The sequence below is a fragment of the Sciurus carolinensis genome, chromosome 8 (genome assembly GCF_902686445.1).
Source record: "Sciurus carolinensis chromosome 8, mSciCar1.2, whole genome shotgun sequence".
NCBI lineage: Eukaryota > Metazoa > Chordata > Mammalia > Rodentia > Sciuridae > Sciurus > Sciurus carolinensis.
Window position 1 is genome coordinate 5,325,142 of NC_062220.1, and position 17,869 is coordinate 5,343,010.

Genomic DNA, 17,869 nt, shown 5'->3' on the forward strand with positions numbered 1-17,869 from the left:
CATGAAAACAAGGAAAAAATGGACATATAGTAGCTGTTACAGATAATTATGGTCATCCTTTTTTAATACTACGCCAAAACTCAGTAACTTTTAAAGTGTAATTAAGGCTGGATGTGGTACCAAGCACTCCCAGCTACTCGGGTGACTGAGGAAGGAGGATCTCAAGTTCGAGGTCAGCAGGTATGCAACTTTGCAAGATCACAGGCCTGTGCCACTGCGTCCGGCTTATTTTTTAAGACAAGTGCAGTGCAGTAGCACATGCCTTTAATTCCAGCAACTCAGGAGGCTGAGTTGGGAGGATCATAAGTTCAAAGGCAGCCTTTGGCAAGGCTCTCCGTATATAAATATAAAAATGGCTGGGGATGTGGCTCAGTGGTTAAGTGCCCTGGGTTCAAATCCTAGTACCAAAATAATAATAATAATAACAATAATAATAATAATAATAATAATAATAGGCTAGAGAAATAAATAGTTCAGTAATAAAATGCCCTCTCCTGAGTTCAATTCCTAGCACAAAAAAAGCTTAATTATAATGTGGAATAAAATAAAGTTCATACTTTTGCATTAAAATCCATCTTGCTCTCTGGCTCTTTTACTCATACAAGATTTTATAACATGATATATTAGTCAAATGGGAAATACTGGTTCCACTGACTTTTGTAGTTCTTGGGAAATTTTACTGTACCATATTTAAATTCATGAATATCACTGATCTCATCAGAGCAGTGAAATCCTGGGACGCTATCAAGCTCATGGTGGTGCTTGAGTTTCACCATGTTCAACAAGCAGTATCAGTTGTTTTCCTTTTCAGCCACCGACTTATTTTTGGGAAGGTGTCTATCAAAAACCCAGGTATGAACAACCATGGCCTCATCAGCCTCCCAGTGTCCTGGAGAGCAGGCACTGGCGCAGCTCAGGGCCACACACACTTCCTCCCGCACTGGGCCCCAGCACGCAGCAGGACGGGTGCAAGCATTTACTCGCACGTGCTGAGACTCAGTAAGACTCTCTTTACCGTTTCATCAATGACATTCTTAAATGACACTGGCTTTTCTGCTCAGTGCTTCATAGCTACACAGAACGGTGGGCTTCATTCTGTCAGCTACACAAGCATGGAATATGATTTGCACCATTTCAGGCCCCAGAGCTTCCGCTTTCCTTTCTCCCTGTCCCTTTTCTTCAACTGGTCTTCCTTCGCTTTTGTTTTGTTTTAATGGTGTTTTATAGGAGAGCCAAGCACGGTGGCACATGCCTGTAATTCCAGCTGCCCAGGAGGCTGAGGCAGCAGGATCTTGAGTTCAAAGCCAGCTCGGCAACCTAGCAAGGCTCGGCTCTAAATAAAATACGTTTTTTAAAAAGGGCTGGGGATGTGACTCAGTGGTTGATTGCCCCTGGGTTCAGTTCCTAGAACCAATTAAAAAAAAAAAAGTAGACTTCACTGTGGCATACTCACATAGGTTCACAGCGTACTTGTGTCAAAGTACTTCTGCATTCCCTCCCTTTTCCTGTCCCTCTTCCCTCCCCCACTCCACTTACCTTTGGATTTCTTGGGATCCATCCCTTCCATTCCCCCTTACTTTATCTTTCAAGTATGAAAGAACAAGTCTGACCTTTGGCTCTCTGTGTCTGGCTTATGTCACTTAGCACAACAGTCCCCAGTTCAGTCCTTTCACTGGCACGTGCCATCATTCATCCCTCTCTACGGCTGAGTAAAGCTGTGTGTACACACCACGTGACTGAAGCCTACTCATGGTGGACGGGTGCCTAGGCTGCTGGCTGTCAACTGTGCTGCAGACACTGGTGTGCAGATGCACTACTGTGTGCCAACTGCAGCTCTTTGGGAGTGGAACACCACTGCATTCATCCTAGTCTGCTGAGGACCCACCGTGCTACTTTCCAAAGTGGTTGCACTGATCTGCAGTCCCACCACCTCTTCTTCCATATCCCTGGGTTTTTGTTTTCAATTCTGAGTGCGATTTGGTGCCAACGTCTGACTGATGCTCAGGCCCTGCCATTTTACTCCAGTGTTCCTCGCCATCAGAGCCATGCCAACATGGCAAGCATGGCAGAGGCAATCCTAATCTGATCAGGCAAACAGCTTGGCAGACCTTCTGTGAGGGCAGCTGGGACCCACAGGGTCTGCAGACCCCCTTGGGGGATCTGTCAGGTACAGCTAGCTCCAAAGGAGCTCAAAACTGAATTTCAAGGAGCCCACAGTCTGGCTTAGGGGAAGCGAGGAGCAAGCACTGCTGAGGACCGCTCAGGGCCCCGCTCCTATCCGCAGTACTGCCGCTGCTCAACTGGCCTCTCCTCTGCGCTGGACACCACTCACACTCCCTGTTCACCTCTTATCCAAGTGCCTAAGAGAGTCGGGCACACAGTAGGTGCTCAATAAATGTTTTAAGAAATGTAGATATTCACAGCAGCATTTTTTGTAATAGACAAAAATAGAAACAGCCAAATGTCTTTCAGCTAATGAATGGAAAAGTAATACGTGGCACATTCACACAGCAGAATACTATTCAATGAAAAGGACGAAATACTAATGCATGGTACAACGTGGATGACCCTGAAAACGTAACCCCCAGTGAAAGGCAGATGGAAAATAACACATCATGGATCGTTTCATCTGTGTGGAATGTCCAAAACAACCAGTCACGCTTGGTGACATAGGAAGTGACAGAGGAAGGGCAGGGTGCTAGTTTATGAGGTGATAAAAAATGAACAAATTGAAAAATGTTACAACAAAAATACCAAAAGCAGTGTAGGCAGAAGAGAATCTGGAAAGGAACTCTAGGTGTGCAGAGCTAACAAGGGAGGCTGTGAGACCCAAGGCCAGTGCCAGCAGTCGAGGGGACCAGAGGGATCAAGAAAGCGAACACACAGGCTCTGCACACAGGCACTTGTTAATTAAGTCAGATCAGAACCCAACCTGAGGAAGACAGTGAAGAGAAGAGGCAAGAAAGCGGTGGTTCTAGGGCGAAGGAGACGCAGATGGAAGGGTGGGAGAAGCCCCCCGCTTCACAGCGCCCCTGCCCTGGGCTCCCGCCGGCCCTAGGGCCTCACCTTGTACTCATCCAGCCAGACGTGTGCCAGCCGCAGAGAGTTGTGCGTCATGGTGTCCTGGCCTTCAGGAGACCCGTAGGGTCGCCTTTTTCGGAAAATGTGTCCCACTCTGGAGCAAGGGATGATGAAGAGCTTGCCGCCACACATCCAGATCTGGCCAGAAGCAAAGCGCGCGTTAACTGTTGCCTCAGTGCTGCAGTCATTGTTTAAATGTTCATAAAACAAAGCTTCATTAAATAGGGTTTATAACTTTGCAAGATGCTTCATCTTAATAGAAATATTCAAAGAAAAAATCAGAGGGACATTTTAAAAATTGCACCTTTCTGAAATGCACTAAAAAATGGAATAAAATGCTAAAACAATGAAATATTAATTTTCTGCTATGTGTGAAATGTGCTCACCATACTGTGCTGCTTAACCAGGTCAAAGAGGTTTCTCAGGGACTTAGGGACCAGGAATGCTGATTAACTAATCCTCCAACTTCTCAGGTACTTTCTTACAAACATACATTTTAAAAAAGAAAACAGTTTTTATAAAATGCTATAGATTAAAAGACCTTAGTTCTGATCTAAAATGGCCCTTGATTATGTGAATTATTTAGTTGCTAAATAAATAGCATATCTAAAAACAATAAACTGCAACTGATAACCTGTTATGCCTCTGCCTTTAATTTTGAAATTTTAAAGATTATGAGGGAAAAAAAAAACTCTTACACTGCAGTTGATATATTTGCAAAACTATAAAATGAGGCACTCATCTGAGGGTGGTTTATCCTCCAGGGCTCTGCTGACTGGCCTAGGAGATGGGAGGCCTCAGTTCTACCCTCGTTCCCCGTCCTGTCCCACAACAGTCTTACCACAGGTCCCTTGGGCCACACTGTGCCCTTTCAGAAGAGGAGGACTTGGAATTTCCCCTTAGGTTGGAGGACTCCAACTAGAGGTAACAGCACAGTCCGGTTACTGACGCAGTGAAATGGGAACTATGAACCTCCTGACACCCTCAGCGCATCAGTAAAATGAACAAGCTGAGGAAGAACAAAACCCCCGTCACGTGAAGACCTCCTCACGTTCCCCCGACCCTTCTACAGCCACACCGGCAAACTCCTCAGGACAGGTCTTCTCAGCTGCCTCTCGCTCTCTGAACAGACAGTGCCCACATCACAGGCTCTGGTAAAGCAGTACTCACTCAGGACAGTTTGCCCATGAAGAAAGCCAAGGAGCATTGACAAAAAATAGTCGTACAACAATAATGTCTTGCTACACACAGTAATTGAACACAACATAAAATTAAAATTACCCGAAATGATATTTCCAGATTTTCTCCTCCCCAGATATCCATGCCACTGTCATACTGTCCAAGCTCATTGAAGTACTGTCTGTTCATGGCAAACAATCCTCCTGCCATTGTAGGCGACCTAGGAGGAAAAGAATTCCTGTACCAACTCTAGAAGTTACACACAGACCTACCATTATCTCACCTGCCATTTTTGTTTTTAAAAATTCAGTGCAGCTCTGGAGCAAACAACAGGTGACCATTATGGGACATCATCTACCATCAGGGATGAGCTGGGCCACAAGACAAAACTTTGCAGCCTATGATGACATGCTCAGTGTTGCACATGAAGGTGACTTTTTAAGTGTCAGGAGTGCTTTTCTCATGATACCCACATCTGACAGAGTTCCACCTGAAATGAACCGTGACTGCCTTTGCCACACACAGCCACAGGGATAAAAAGGACTCCAAGGCCCAGCAGAGGACCAAACGTGTGACCAGCGGCTCTCAAGTGGGACAACACTATCCTCGCAGTGGGCATTTCACAACAAGTGCAGCATTTTTAGCTGTCATGACGTGGCACAGGTAGTGTGTGGGGTTGCTGCCGGCATTCCGCTAATATCCTCACGTACGCAAGAGCCCCTGCAGCAAAGAACCATGGGCCCAGCATGTTCGCACTGCGGAGGGCGAGAGGCCAGAGCCCTGGGCTGGAAGGAGGGTAGCAGAGGCAGGCAGCCTTCACCAGGCTCAGGCCCCGCTCCCAGGCATCTCACTTCCTCAAAGTGCACCCAGGGATCATGGGTTCTAGTGGCCCATGCTGCCTGCAAAATAAAAGCAAAAAAATGAGCAAGGACTATCCAGTGTGTGGCCCTAAGCAAAAATAAAAAGAGCAAAGAAGGGGGCAATGAGGAGGACAAAACCACGTGACAGAAAACAAGAGAACAAGCCACAGTAGAAACAGACATGCAGGGTTTTCAAATACAAAGTTATCACGCAAAGACTTGAAAGTAACTGCTCTATAGGTTCAAGGATAAAAGAAAGAAAGTTTGGCAGAGAATTAGATAAAATGAAAGAGGAAATCATATTTATCCTTATCTGAAAATCACTTGTGAAAATTAAGACAAATTTAATCAGCCAATGAAAATGAGAGATTATTTCAAAGGAAGCAAAATAAGACTGACACCAACTTCTCATCTGAAATAAAGCCAGGCCCTTCAATGATGGCTCTTGGCATCCTGAAAAAATATCAGCCAAACTATATCTGGATACTGAGTAGAAATATTTTTTAAAGGTACACATCTGTAATCTGGGTGGCCAGGGAGGCTGAGGCAGGAGGATCGTCAAGTTCATGGTCAGCCTTAGCAACTTTGTAAGACTCTATCTCAAAATAAGAAATAAGAAATAAAAAACGGGTTGGGGAAAAAAGTGTCCTTGGGTTATCCCCAAAACCCGAAAAATAAAAAAAATAAAATAATGGTGAGATACTTTCAGAAAAGTAAAGACAGAGAAACAATAAGGAAATAACTGAAGACTGTTCTCCAAGCACAGCAGAGTGACCCCAAATGGACGTATGCTGAAGGAGCAGAGTAACATAAAGGGGGAAATATGTGGGCAAAACGGCATGAATGTTGGTCATATAAAAATGTCCCACTGAGCTTGAAAGACACATTTCTCATTAACGGTATATAACCTGGGAGGGAGGAGCTAGAGCATAAACATTCGAAGACCCTTGTAATGCTGAGGGAAGTGCTGATTTATATTAAACTTTGACAAATCAAAGATGTCCACTTGCCAGGTATGGTGGTGCACACTCATAACCCCAGCTATTTGGGAGGTTGAGGCAGAAAGTTTCAGGCCAGCCTCAGCAATTAATGAGACCCTGTCTAAAAAAAATTAAGAGGACAGGAGATGCAGTTCAGTGGCAACCAACCTCAAAATGTACACTGTACTGTCTAGGGTAATCACTAAAAAAAGGCAGTATATAAGAATGCATAATCTCTAATAATGGGTGGCAGCTGGGAACAGAATAAAAAAAAGCTGAACTCAATCCAAACAAGGCAAGAAAAGCAATACAAAACAGACAAAGCAAACAGTACAAATGTAATCTTAAGACAAAGCTTTTCATTTTGTCTAAAAACAAAGCAAACAAAATCAAGTGTATGCCACTTGTGTGGGACCTATCTGGATATGAGACCACAGTGGCACTAACATCAGAGAAGTGACCAGCAGAGTAACTGGACTTGACTGCCCTGCAGTCCTAGGGGCAGAGGTCAGGGGACTGACATCCTGAGCTGTCTTCATGATGCATGTCCACCTCGTCTAAAGTTGGCTAACCTGAGAGTATGGTGCTCATCATCTGGCGTCCAAGAAGAAAGAAACAAGGCCAAGAGCAGAAAGGCACAGGACCTGCCCCTGGAGAAGAACAGGGCAGAAGACAGCCTGACTCTCCCTAAGTTCTTCACTTCCTGATCTGTGACGAATGCATGATTTTGATTAAAAATATTAAAATCTAGGCAATAAAAAACAAATATCCGTGAAGATGATGAAACAGAAATATTTAAACTAGCTACTAAAACTAAGAATGAGAATACATGCAACAAAGTCTGGGGTACTGCTTGGCAATGAGAAAGTTAAAAAAAAAAAAACCTTAACTCAGGTACACATACTTCAGTTTCTGAAAAGGAACAGGGGGCCCAGAGGGGAGGAGAAACACAAAGGCACCCACCACCTGGGAGCCACCCTGAGTCCCCGAGGTGGGTGAGCAGGATGACAAGCACATGGGGACTGGAGGACAGAGTGCCCTGTGTGCTCTGCTCATGGACACCACTCGCTCTACAAAGAGCTGCCGCAGGTCCTCCCCAGGAAGCCCACCAGAGAGAGGACCCACTCTGCTGGCAGATCACATCAGAGCCCTGGAACAAGCCAAGGATCTACTGACATCCCCCCAGCGCGTTCAGATGGAAGCAGGCTGACAAGTACTGCAAGGCCATCTAGCCGCCTGATCTGCTGAGAAGGGATCTGTCGCGTCTTCATCAGATCATCCACCAAAGTTGAGGAGAGGTGTGCAGACTCACCTACACTAGAAGTCATAAAGAAGAACGTCAACAGCTCTGCTTATAAAGCCAAGAAGAACCCACGAACAGAAAACAACCAAGTGTGAACAAACAGTGAAGTACATAGAGCTTATGCTGGATTCACAAAACAGACCACAACCCAGTGGTGAAAATGAATCACCTGCAGCTGTGTACCGTAACATGGAAAAATTTCAAAACAATGTTGAGCAAAGTAAAGCAAAACAAATGAATGAACTGAGTGACTATTTATATGAAGGAAAAGGGTAGGCAAAACTGTTTTGTTTAGAGCTTGTCTGTAGTGGGTGCATCTATGCAAGAGAGCAGGCAATGTCACAGCCAGGGACACCTGTGTGTCAGGCTTGGACGAGGGCAGCATGGAGGGGCCTCGGGATCCTGCTCAGAAGTGACACAGGTGTTATGACATAACCACTGTTAAGGTGTGTATACTGCAGCTTGTAGTTTTTATCTATATGCTTTTTATGTATGTAAGTTTTTAAAAAAGAGGAAGACCAAGGATTTTAAAGTTCTCTAAAAGCCACATAAAATTTTTAAATAAAAATAGGACAGGAAAAATAACATGAGAGCAAATTTATAATACAGAATATGGATGACACTGATATTTGTACCAGTTAAGAATCCATCTTTAAAAGACTGGTACACTAATATTCTTTAACACAGCATTATTCTTATTCTTATTACAAGTTGAGCATCCCTAATCCAAAAATAGAAATGCTCCAAAATCGAACATTCTGAGCACCAACATGATGCCACAAGTGGAAAATTCCACAACTGGCCTCGTGCGACAGGTTGCGGTCAAAGAGCAGGTGCACTAAAAACGCTTCAGGCTACAATACAAAGTGTATATGAAACATAAATTTCATATTTATTTACACTTGGGTCCCATCCCAAAGATAACTCATCATGTATATGCAAATATTCCCAAATCCCAAATCCAACAAAAAGGCAAGATCCAAAATGTTTCTGGTCCCAAGCATTTCAGATATGGGATACTCAACCTACAGCAAAAAAACCGAAGACAAGTTAATGATCAGCACAATCACATGCATTGACCTAGCAAACAGAGGCCTCAAAGAGCCACAAAGAGGCCTCATGCAACAAGGACCCAGGATATCACCATGCCTGTCCGTCTCTCATAAAACCTTAAAGCTCTAACTGTGAAGCTGTTTATTCTTAAACAGAGGACAAAAAATGCAATAAGCACTCAAGAATGTTTAATGGACAAATAAAGTCAACACTTTCCCCCTAGGGAAAGGAAGTGGGACTTTTTACAATAGGAAAGCAAAATCTTACCTTATTGGCGCAGTGGCTCCATCTGCCCCGCCCAGCTCAGCAAGGGGGACCAGATCCCACTTGAAATGCAGGCCCCAGTTGAACCCTCCACGCACCACCGGGGACGAGCTGTAAGCGAGTGTGTCTGCGCTGATGATGTCAATCACCGGGCAAACCACAGTGTGTGGGTCCCCGCGGATGACAGCCAGCAAGGGCTGCAGCCACATCACATTGACTTCACAGTGGCTGTCCAGGAACACAAGCACTTCTCCTGAAGGGGCAAAGGGCAGAGGCTCAGGAGAGCTGCTTCCCACCCAGCTGTGCTGCTACCACCCACTAGAGCAGGGGACGAACAAGAACCTGGCACTCTCTACTTGGAAAGCTGGGAAGAGGGGAGGAACACGCAGCCATCTGCACGACCCCGAGAAGCTCACAGACAGAGCAGCCTGCTTGGGAAAAGGACAAAGTCTCAGGGACAAGTCAGTCCTTACAGGGTCAGATCAAGTGGAGTCAAGATGCTTTGGTACAAGCACAGGGGCATGCTGTGTGTGGGTGTTTTCATTACAACTACTTAAATCAAAATATTTCTTAAATTTAATACACACACAAATAGATTTCCTGCCTCTGTGAACAGTACAAGGAACTAACTGGCATCCCTGCTGGGGGACTCAGAAGCATCACTCGCTAAGAATTACTGCTTCGACACGGCAATCCTCTCTGCAGGGAGAAGAGCGCTGGCCCTGGCCAGATGCCACAGCAGCCCTGCCACATTTCTCTCTTCGTTTCCCACCTTTCTAGCTTTCCCAGCCCTCTAGGCTTTAGTGGTTGTCATCAGCCAACATAGTATATCTTCTTTCTAGTTCACAAAATATTATTCATAAAAATTTTATTCTGCATTTTTAATTCCTCTTTGATAAATGTGAGCAAGAATGAGGATTTTTGTTTTTGATAATTCCAAATTTCTTTGGTATCATCACAGTTATTCTAAGAAGCTGGAAAATGAACTCTCATCCTCAGGGAGCATTATCATTCTAAGTGTGCATGTATGAAACTTATGATACAGATTTTACATGAGTTACTTAAAAGCACCAGCTGAATCCAACTCCAATGATAAAAGAAATGCCTCAAAGTTTTCAAGGATGACAGTAAATCAGTCATGTAGTTCAATGTTTGCAAACAACCTTAATGAGGATTCAGGATGGTATGTGGCTCTCGGCTGCCACTGAGTGCTGAAACGCAGATGCTCAGCGTGCGCATTATACGTGCAATGAGCCCAGTTCAATCAAGGTTTCTTTGAGGTGAAGCATACTCATAGTTTTTCTTAATTCTGGAAGTGTTACTTCTTCTAATTAACACCATTTAACTGAAGGAAGTAAAATTACCCCGGATCACACTGAACATGCCATAATACTTCCTCCAAACTGGCTTCCAATAGATCCTACACTGTACCTGAACAAGGACCTGACCAGATCATAATGGGAAAAAAAGAAACAGAACCACCAGGCGCTCATGCCTATAATCCCAGTGACTTGGGAGGCTGAGGCAGGAGGATCTCAAGTTCAAAGCCAGACTCAACAACACAGTGAGGCCTTAAGCAACTCAGCAAGACCCTGTCTCTATTAAAATACGAAAAATTGCTGGGGATATGGCTCAGTGGTTAAGTGTCCCTGGGTTCAATCCCAGTACCAAAGAAAGAGAAAAAAAAAAAAAAAAAACCCTACCAAATAACTTTTTATCTGGAAAAAAAAAAAAACCACCACCATGCATGTGTGTAACTGAAGAGCCCAGATGGCAGGCTCCTGAGGATGCCCGCACTGCTCTGCTCTATCTTGTTGCCTTCAGGAACAAGGCAGCCCCTGCAGTGGTCCTCGACTAGAAATCCAGGAGACAGGAGCAGGAGTCACAGTTCGTTAACTGCCTCAATTCACTGTGGGCTGAAGAGTGGGAAGGGCAGTGGCTAGAGCGGGCAGAGCAAGTGCCAGCGGCTGGGTGAGCTCACACCATTTCCTAGATTCCTTCTGCCACGCCCGCAAACTCCCTGCAACACCACATCCCTCATTCTTTAATCAGGACCACAAAAGAACATCAGGACACCAGCCCCACACACTCTGGACAACTGTAGGAAGAAAAGCACTGCCTGGCACAGGGGAGCCCGGGCTCAACCCCAGCACAGCAGATACCATGACAGGCGGAGGCAGGGGAGATGGCACTGCAGAGCCCCCTCCATGCCCTCTGTGCTCTGAGAAAGCAGGGCCAGGGCAATGAGAAGGCCTCTCCAAACCCTGCAAGGCTTTGCCTCCAGACGAGCGCTGTGTCAAACACCACGCAGCAGAGGCCCTGCGGGGAGGCTGCGCGAACCGCCTCAGCATCAGCACTGGACACCAAGGAGAAGGCCCCGGGGCAGCTGTACCTGTGGCCTGTGCTGCACCGATCATCCGTCCTCGAATCAATCCCTCACGCTTTGTATTTCTTATGACTTTAATTTTTCCAGGGAGGTATTTCTGAACATAGTCATCTAATTCTCCTTTTAAATCATCTAGAAAACAAAGAGTTCCAAAATTATTCGATCTGTACAAAATACACACAAAGGCATTTCATACCTATTATAAAGTTGTATCTGGTATGTGCCAAAATCCACAATAACAAATTATCAAGGGAAACTATGGGACCCTCTATTTTGAAAGAATGTCTAGCTTATCCTGTAGGAAAAAAAGAAAATGAAGGGCAGGAGTGAGACTACCAGCCAAGAGGAGGCCCTGTGTATCCAAGGCAGAGCAGGACTGGATCCAGCTGGCCGCACAGTCACACTAAGGTTGCCACAAAGGGTTGTGCTCTGGGCAACTGGATCTCACCCCTTAGGAAGATTAAAAAGTCACTTCTGTTACCCCTCCGACAACACGTAACAGCAGATACAAATATGACCTTTGGCTATACAATTTAGTGTCTTCCTTCCAACGGCACTAATGAATTCCAAGGTATATACGTCTAAATTTCATGATGTCAAAAATCAGAAAAGATAATGAGCAGTAATTCTACCCATAGCTGGTTAGCACACAAATCACTGTAAATCATCACAAACTTTTCCTTTTAGATAAAACAGCCACAAAACAAAATTCAAAAATACAGGTTGGCTTATCAAAAAAATAAATAAAAAGCAGCAGTTGGCATGGTGGTGCATGCCTGCCAGCCCTGCTACCTGGGAGGCTGAAGAAGAGGAATGCTTGACCCAGGAGTTCCAGGTCAGCCTGGGTAACACAGCAAAACCCCAACTCAAAACCAAATAAACCAAACCAAAAAGAACACATCAACAATAAATTCTAGTATTTAGTCTTTAGCAAATCTAGTTGATCCAGACTTAGATTTACTTTTTTTAATCAATCATTTTTGAAAGTAAATTTTCCCTCCCTCCCTTCTCCCCTCCCTCCCCCCCTCCCTTCCTCCCTTCCTCCCTTCCTTCCTCCCTTCCTTCCTTCCTTCCTTCCTTCCTTCCTTCCTTGTATTGGGGATTGAAACCACAGGTGCTAAACCACTGAGCCACATCCCCAGCCCTTTTTGTGTTTCATTCTGAGAAAGGATCTCACTAAGTTGATCAGGGCCTTACTTAGGTTGCTAAGGTTGGCTTTGAACTTGTAATCCTCCTGCCTTAGCTTCCTGAGTTGCTGGGATTATAGGCGGATGCCACTAGTTTTGATTTCCAAATTTTCTTCCAACGTTTCAGAATGCTGGTCCCTGGGTATCAGTGTTCAGATATTTAAATAACATGGTATGCCCATTCAGTGGTGGCTAGCTGAGTAGCTGAGAGCTGAGTAAGTAGTGTAAACAGTCTTCCACCCTGCTTGTGCATGGTGAATTAAAGACAGGTGTGTAAAATGTGCAGCACATTATAAAGTACTGGCATGCAGAGAACATCTCAGAGCTATCAGCACTATGCCCAGTGAAAAAATGTCAATCTCAAAAGGGCACATACTGAAGGATTCCATTTACATAACATTTTCAAAATGACAAAAGTCAGAGATGAGTGATTGCCAGGTATCAGGGGGGTGGGGAGAGGAGGAGGTGTGACTTGGAGGCAGTACCAGGGAGGCTGCTGGCGGAGGAACAGCATGAACCTGCACGGCAACAGTGGTCCTAGCAGTCTGCACGTGGCTAAAACACACTCATTTTATCAGGGTGGAGTCCTTGCTTTCCTCATTTTACTATGATTATATAAAATGTAATCAACAAAGAAACTTGATGAGAGATAAGCAAAACTTAAATCTACAACTATTTTTAAAAAGTTTTTGTTTTTTAAAGTTAGCAAAGGGAAAATTTCAAGGGCCAAATTCAGGTAGCACACTTTATAAACAGATTACAAAAATAAGGCATATCTTCAAAATAATCCCACAGCAACGGACAGGCATCTTGGCTCAGCTGTGACTGCAGCGTAGGCGCTGTACCCCCACGTGTCCAGTGCCCTGTGTGAGCGACAGCCTCAGTGCACAGGGCCAGGCCCAGTGGCACCTACCAAAGTTGCTGTCATCGTCCACAAGGATGATTTCATGCAGAAGGTGCGCTGGCGTGCGGTCCACCACACTGTGCACTGTCCGGAGCAAGGCAGAAAAAGCTTCATTGTAGAAACAAATGACAACACTAGCGACTGGCAGGTCAACAGGGTAAGACTTTTCTTTACATCTGTAAACATAAAGATGAGAAAAACCCGACATTTAATTAGAACACTTGCTAGTCCCTTGTTCTGCTTTTTTTTCTTAATTACAATTTTTTTTAAAAGCACAAATGGAAATACTGGTTTTTTTTCTTCAAATGTTTTATATTTTGTTAATAATTCTCCCTCTGGTACCTACTATCTTAATTACTGTTAGGTCAACAGTTGTAAAACTTCAAGGTTGTTTTTCTTTTGTGGTAGAGAAATTACATAACAATTTGAGTTATTTTTGCTGAAATCATAGCTTCTCTTCGGTGAGTTTTCAAAAGGAAATAAAAACATCATAGGAAAACTCCACATTTGAAAATTTTATTTTTTGCTCAATAATACAGAGAGGGTTGATGATAACACCATAGTGTCTCAACAGAGGAGCTTCCCAGTGAGCACTACTTCTAAGAGGTGAGGAGGCTCTCAGCAACCTGATTCCCTCCACAGCACCACCGCCCTCCAGCATTGGCCGCAGGCGCCAGCCTTCTGCTCTTCTCCCGCAGCGCGAGACCTCAGGTCAGTCCTGGCAGCACGCAGTATAGTCTTGCACGTGCATGCTCCCCAACTGCTGTTCCCGCACATGGAAAGGCCCCCACCTCCACGAGGCCTGACTGGACCGAGCCCAGAGTGCCTGCTTCCCGCCTCAGCCTTCCCCAGGTGCCACTGCAGTGTCCAGCTCACCTACCTGCCTCCCCGCTGGACACCCAGCCCTGGGAGTCTAGGGCTACGTCTTATCCTACTTATTGCCAGGGCCTAACCCAGTACTTAGCAAACAGAAAGCACTCAATAAATGTTGGTGGAATGAGAAAGTCTTTCAAAAAGAAAATGGACCTGTAAAGGTTATGAGTGAAATAATTCTCCACTGACTAATTTCTTTTGGTCACAACTCCAAAAATACAAAATTTAAAATGAATTTAGGTTCAGGTTATTTAATCTGCGGCCCCTCCTCCTTCCCATGTGATGAGAAATTTCAAGAGACGCAGCAAGTTCCAGGGCCTTGTTGGTGAACCTTAGACCACAGGACTTGAGGACGGTACCAAGGGAAAGCTCAAGCTTTCTGCACCGGGTGAACACCATCCTCCTGACTCAGACAGGCACTAAGCACCGTCACCACACTGCATGAGCAGAAAGGAAGTCGACATACGCAGCGTCCCTGGTGTCAGGCACATCTCTGTGGTAGCCCAGGCGGTTGGAAATGAGCATGTTAAAGGCGTGCTTCTGATAGCCCAGGTCTCTCAGCTCCTGATCACGCTCACTGAAAATCATACCTGAAAAAGAATGAGGTTACCATCAGCGCGCGGTCTGGAGGGGCTTTCCAGTTCCTGCCGTGATGTCTCAGCTTCCCAAAGTCTCGACTCGACCCTATTATTTACCGGAGAAGACTCATATTTCTCAAATCAAGACTCCAGTTTCAAATAGGTAAACTGAGATTAAGGTCGAATTCTTATCATGTGGGGAAAAGTGACGTATGCCTTAACCATAAACACCACCTGCTCACAGGTCAGAATCTTAAAAGCATTTTATATTCAAGAGACATACCTGTGATCAAGACAAATTTTCTTCTTATAATTTTCCACAAAGCAGTGAATCATTAAATCCCAATGACTTCAACAGCCACCAATCTTGGTCAATTTTTATATGAACCTGCCCGAAAAGACTAGTGACAGGCTTCGTGTGAGCAGGGCTTCACTGCCCAGGAGCTCCTGCGCAGGCCTCCCCAGCCGCTGTGCTTCCCCTGCTTCCTCTGTGTTCCGCCAGAACTCTCACCTGCTTAGAATGAAAGCCGCCCCTTTTGTGCCCCTTTCCCACGTGGAACCCTCAGCCTCTCCTTGCAGAACAACTCCCTGTGAAAAGCACTTCCCAGTTCTACCCACGGAAAGCTAAGCCCACGGACACCAACAGATGCTGAAAAGAATGAACACTTTCACTACCAGAGGAACTGGGAGATGCAGGGTTCTGAAAGCGAAGGGGCAACTCTGTTCTTTAGCACCGGCTCCTGTCATTCAGGCATGGGTGACAGGGCCTGGGGTGCTTCCCAGTGCTCTTGGGTACAGCGTGCCTGGTGTCTGGGGCAGCATGAGCTCTGAATGTGCCTGTGGCCAGAGCAAAGCAGGACAGCCTTCCCAGCACACGACAACACACTGCTATCTGCACCTCACCTAGGACGGAAAGTCCACCAGAGAAGAGGCTTTGGCATAAATGTGGAAGAAATGAAATCGGCATCGCTGGATACCCAGCACCAGGTTGGCACCTGGCAGATTCTCAGTGCTCCTCCATTCAGATGTCACCACACAGACCTCTTGTCCAGATTAGAAAGAACCTTTTCCTAACAAAGATCTCTTGAGGAAAAATTATTTCAAATTAAAAGATCACTTCTACACATTTTTCTTCCTTCCCTGTCCAAATACAACTACAGCCAAACCTCGTTAATTAGGAGTTATTTCAATTACTTTATAATTAACTGCAGATTAAATGAAGAAATGTTTGTAATTTTAAATTTATTATTGATAATCTTTCTAAAATATAATTTTTCAATTTCTTTTCTATAATTGTTTACTGATAACTTCATAAATCAGCAATCTTAGATATTACTATACTGATTTATACTAATTGTCAGGGACCAAGAAGAAGTTCTCATTCTGAGAACGTTCTGACCTTTACGATAAGCAGCAGCCCAGGGAACATTTTGCGGTTGCCTCCTCTGTGCAAACACCCTGCAGCTGACTCAGGCACCCTGCAGCTGACTCAGGCACCCTGCAGCTGATGGCTGACGGATTCCCGGAGCGCGCCCCTCCCCACTCCCGGCTGATAGTTCTGCCTATGGCCCGCCCCCGCTTCTCTTCTGGAATTTCACCTTCCCGCCAGCGTGAACTTGCACCTTATCAGGAGTCCAAAAGAAAAACACAGCCAACCAGCCTGCGTCTCGTCACACCCCTCATTCCCTCAGCATAAATACCCGTGAGAACAATAAAAATTTGCAGCTTGATCAGAATTCCTGTCTTGCTGTCACTCCCTGTGTCTCTTGTCCCTTTCATTCCTTCTCTCTTAGGTTCGCCGTCCTGCGTTGATGTCCCGCGGGTCGGGACAACTAATTCCTTCTAAATTGTTTCCGTTTTAGAATTTAGACAGGCTCTTCCATTTTTAATTGTAGTAATGGATTATCCTAAAAAGTACCATAACTGACATGTAGCACATTCACAATGCTGTACACTCTAACTATTACCTAGCTGCAAAGCATTTCCCCACTCCACAATGGGACCCTGGACCCACTGAAGCAGTCCTCAATGTCCTGCCCTGCCCTGCCCAGCCCCTGGCCACCACTAGTCTACTTTCTGTCCATGCAGTTGCCTCTTCTGTATGTTTCACACAAACGGATCCCACAGCAGGTGCCCCGTGTCTAGCCTCATTCACTTGGCATGTTTTGCAAGGTTCATCCACGCTGCATCATGCATGATAACTTCACTCCTGTTCATGACGAAGAGTACGCTCAAGTGTGGGTGGACCCACACATTCCCTTCATCAGCTGGCTAGCCTGAGCTATTTCTACCTGTGTAGCTTTGAGAACAGTGCTGCCATGAACCTCTGTGTACAAGTTTTTACACCCCATTGCAGTTCTTTTGCATGTGTGGGTACGCAGTGCCTGGGATGGACCCCAGGGCCTCAGAGTACTTGGCAAGCTCTCTACTGCTGGGGCCGGTGTTAGCAATTCTTCCAGGTATAACTCCGGGGTAAAAACTACTGGCAATCCTGCTCCACTTACTGGGGAACCACCAACCTGTCCAGTGGTGCACCACCCAATGCCCCCCACCAACCTTCACTGGTGCTTTCATCTTCATTAGCACCATGGGGAAGTGTGAACGGTTCTCTCCCTCTGGTTTTAATCTGTATTTCCATAATAAAAATTCTGTTAAGATCTTCTTGGGTCTGTTGATCATTGGAATAGCTTTGGAGAGATAGCTAACAAATCTTTCACCATTTTTAAATTGAACTGTTTGCCTTTTTATTGTTGAGTTGGAAGAATTCTTTACATATTCAGGATACTGGGTTCTTCTTAGAGATATAATTTGCAAATATTTTCTCCCATCCTGTGCACTATCTTTTTTAACTTAAGTGTTCTCAATGCACAAAAGTTTTTATTTTGGTGTTCAGGGGGGATCCAAGATGGCAGACTAGAGGGAGGCTGCGTTCCTTGCTGCTCCGTAACTCCGGTTTCAAGCCCAGGATATCTGTTTCTCGGTGAGGCAGTTTTTGCTGTTATCGATCCCCTGGTGTTTACCCCATTTGTCTGCTGTGATGACCTGCAGTCTGCCAGCAAATCGACGCCTTTTATGAGTGCAGATTGCTCACTGTCAGGCGTCTATCATCTGCCATTTGCCTGCCTCTCGCCTGTCCATCACCTGCCTTACCCCTATCCATCACGCAACCCACGAGGTTCACCTCCCAATCGTCCAACAACAGTCAGCAAAGTGATCACCAA

General features: G+C 45.3%; 1 protein-coding gene across 5 annotated transcripts in view; it reads right to left on the bottom strand.

Moving 5' to 3' along the window:
* The window catches only part of Galnt11 (polypeptide N-acetylgalactosaminyltransferase 11), a 44,701-nt gene that overhangs the window by 4,739 nt on the left and 22,093 nt on the right, over positions 1–17,869 (bottom strand). For 4 of the 5 annotated variants that reach the window (XM_047559984.1, XM_047559987.1, XM_047559988.1 and 1 more), the window contains exons 3-8: positions 14,537–14,660; positions 13,207–13,373; positions 11,113–11,238; positions 8,724–8,973; positions 4,363–4,480; positions 3,067–3,219 (exon numbers count right to left, since the gene is read on the bottom strand). In XM_047559984.1, the coding sequence (XP_047415940.1) occupies positions 3,067–3,219; positions 4,363–4,480; positions 8,724–8,973; positions 11,113–11,238; positions 13,207–13,373; positions 14,537–14,660 (938 nt within the window). The remainder of the gene's footprint in view (positions 1–3,066; positions 3,220–4,362; positions 4,481–8,723; positions 8,974–11,112; positions 11,239–13,206; positions 13,374–14,536; positions 14,661–17,869) is intronic. The other variant, XM_047559985.1, reaches the window with a different exon arrangement.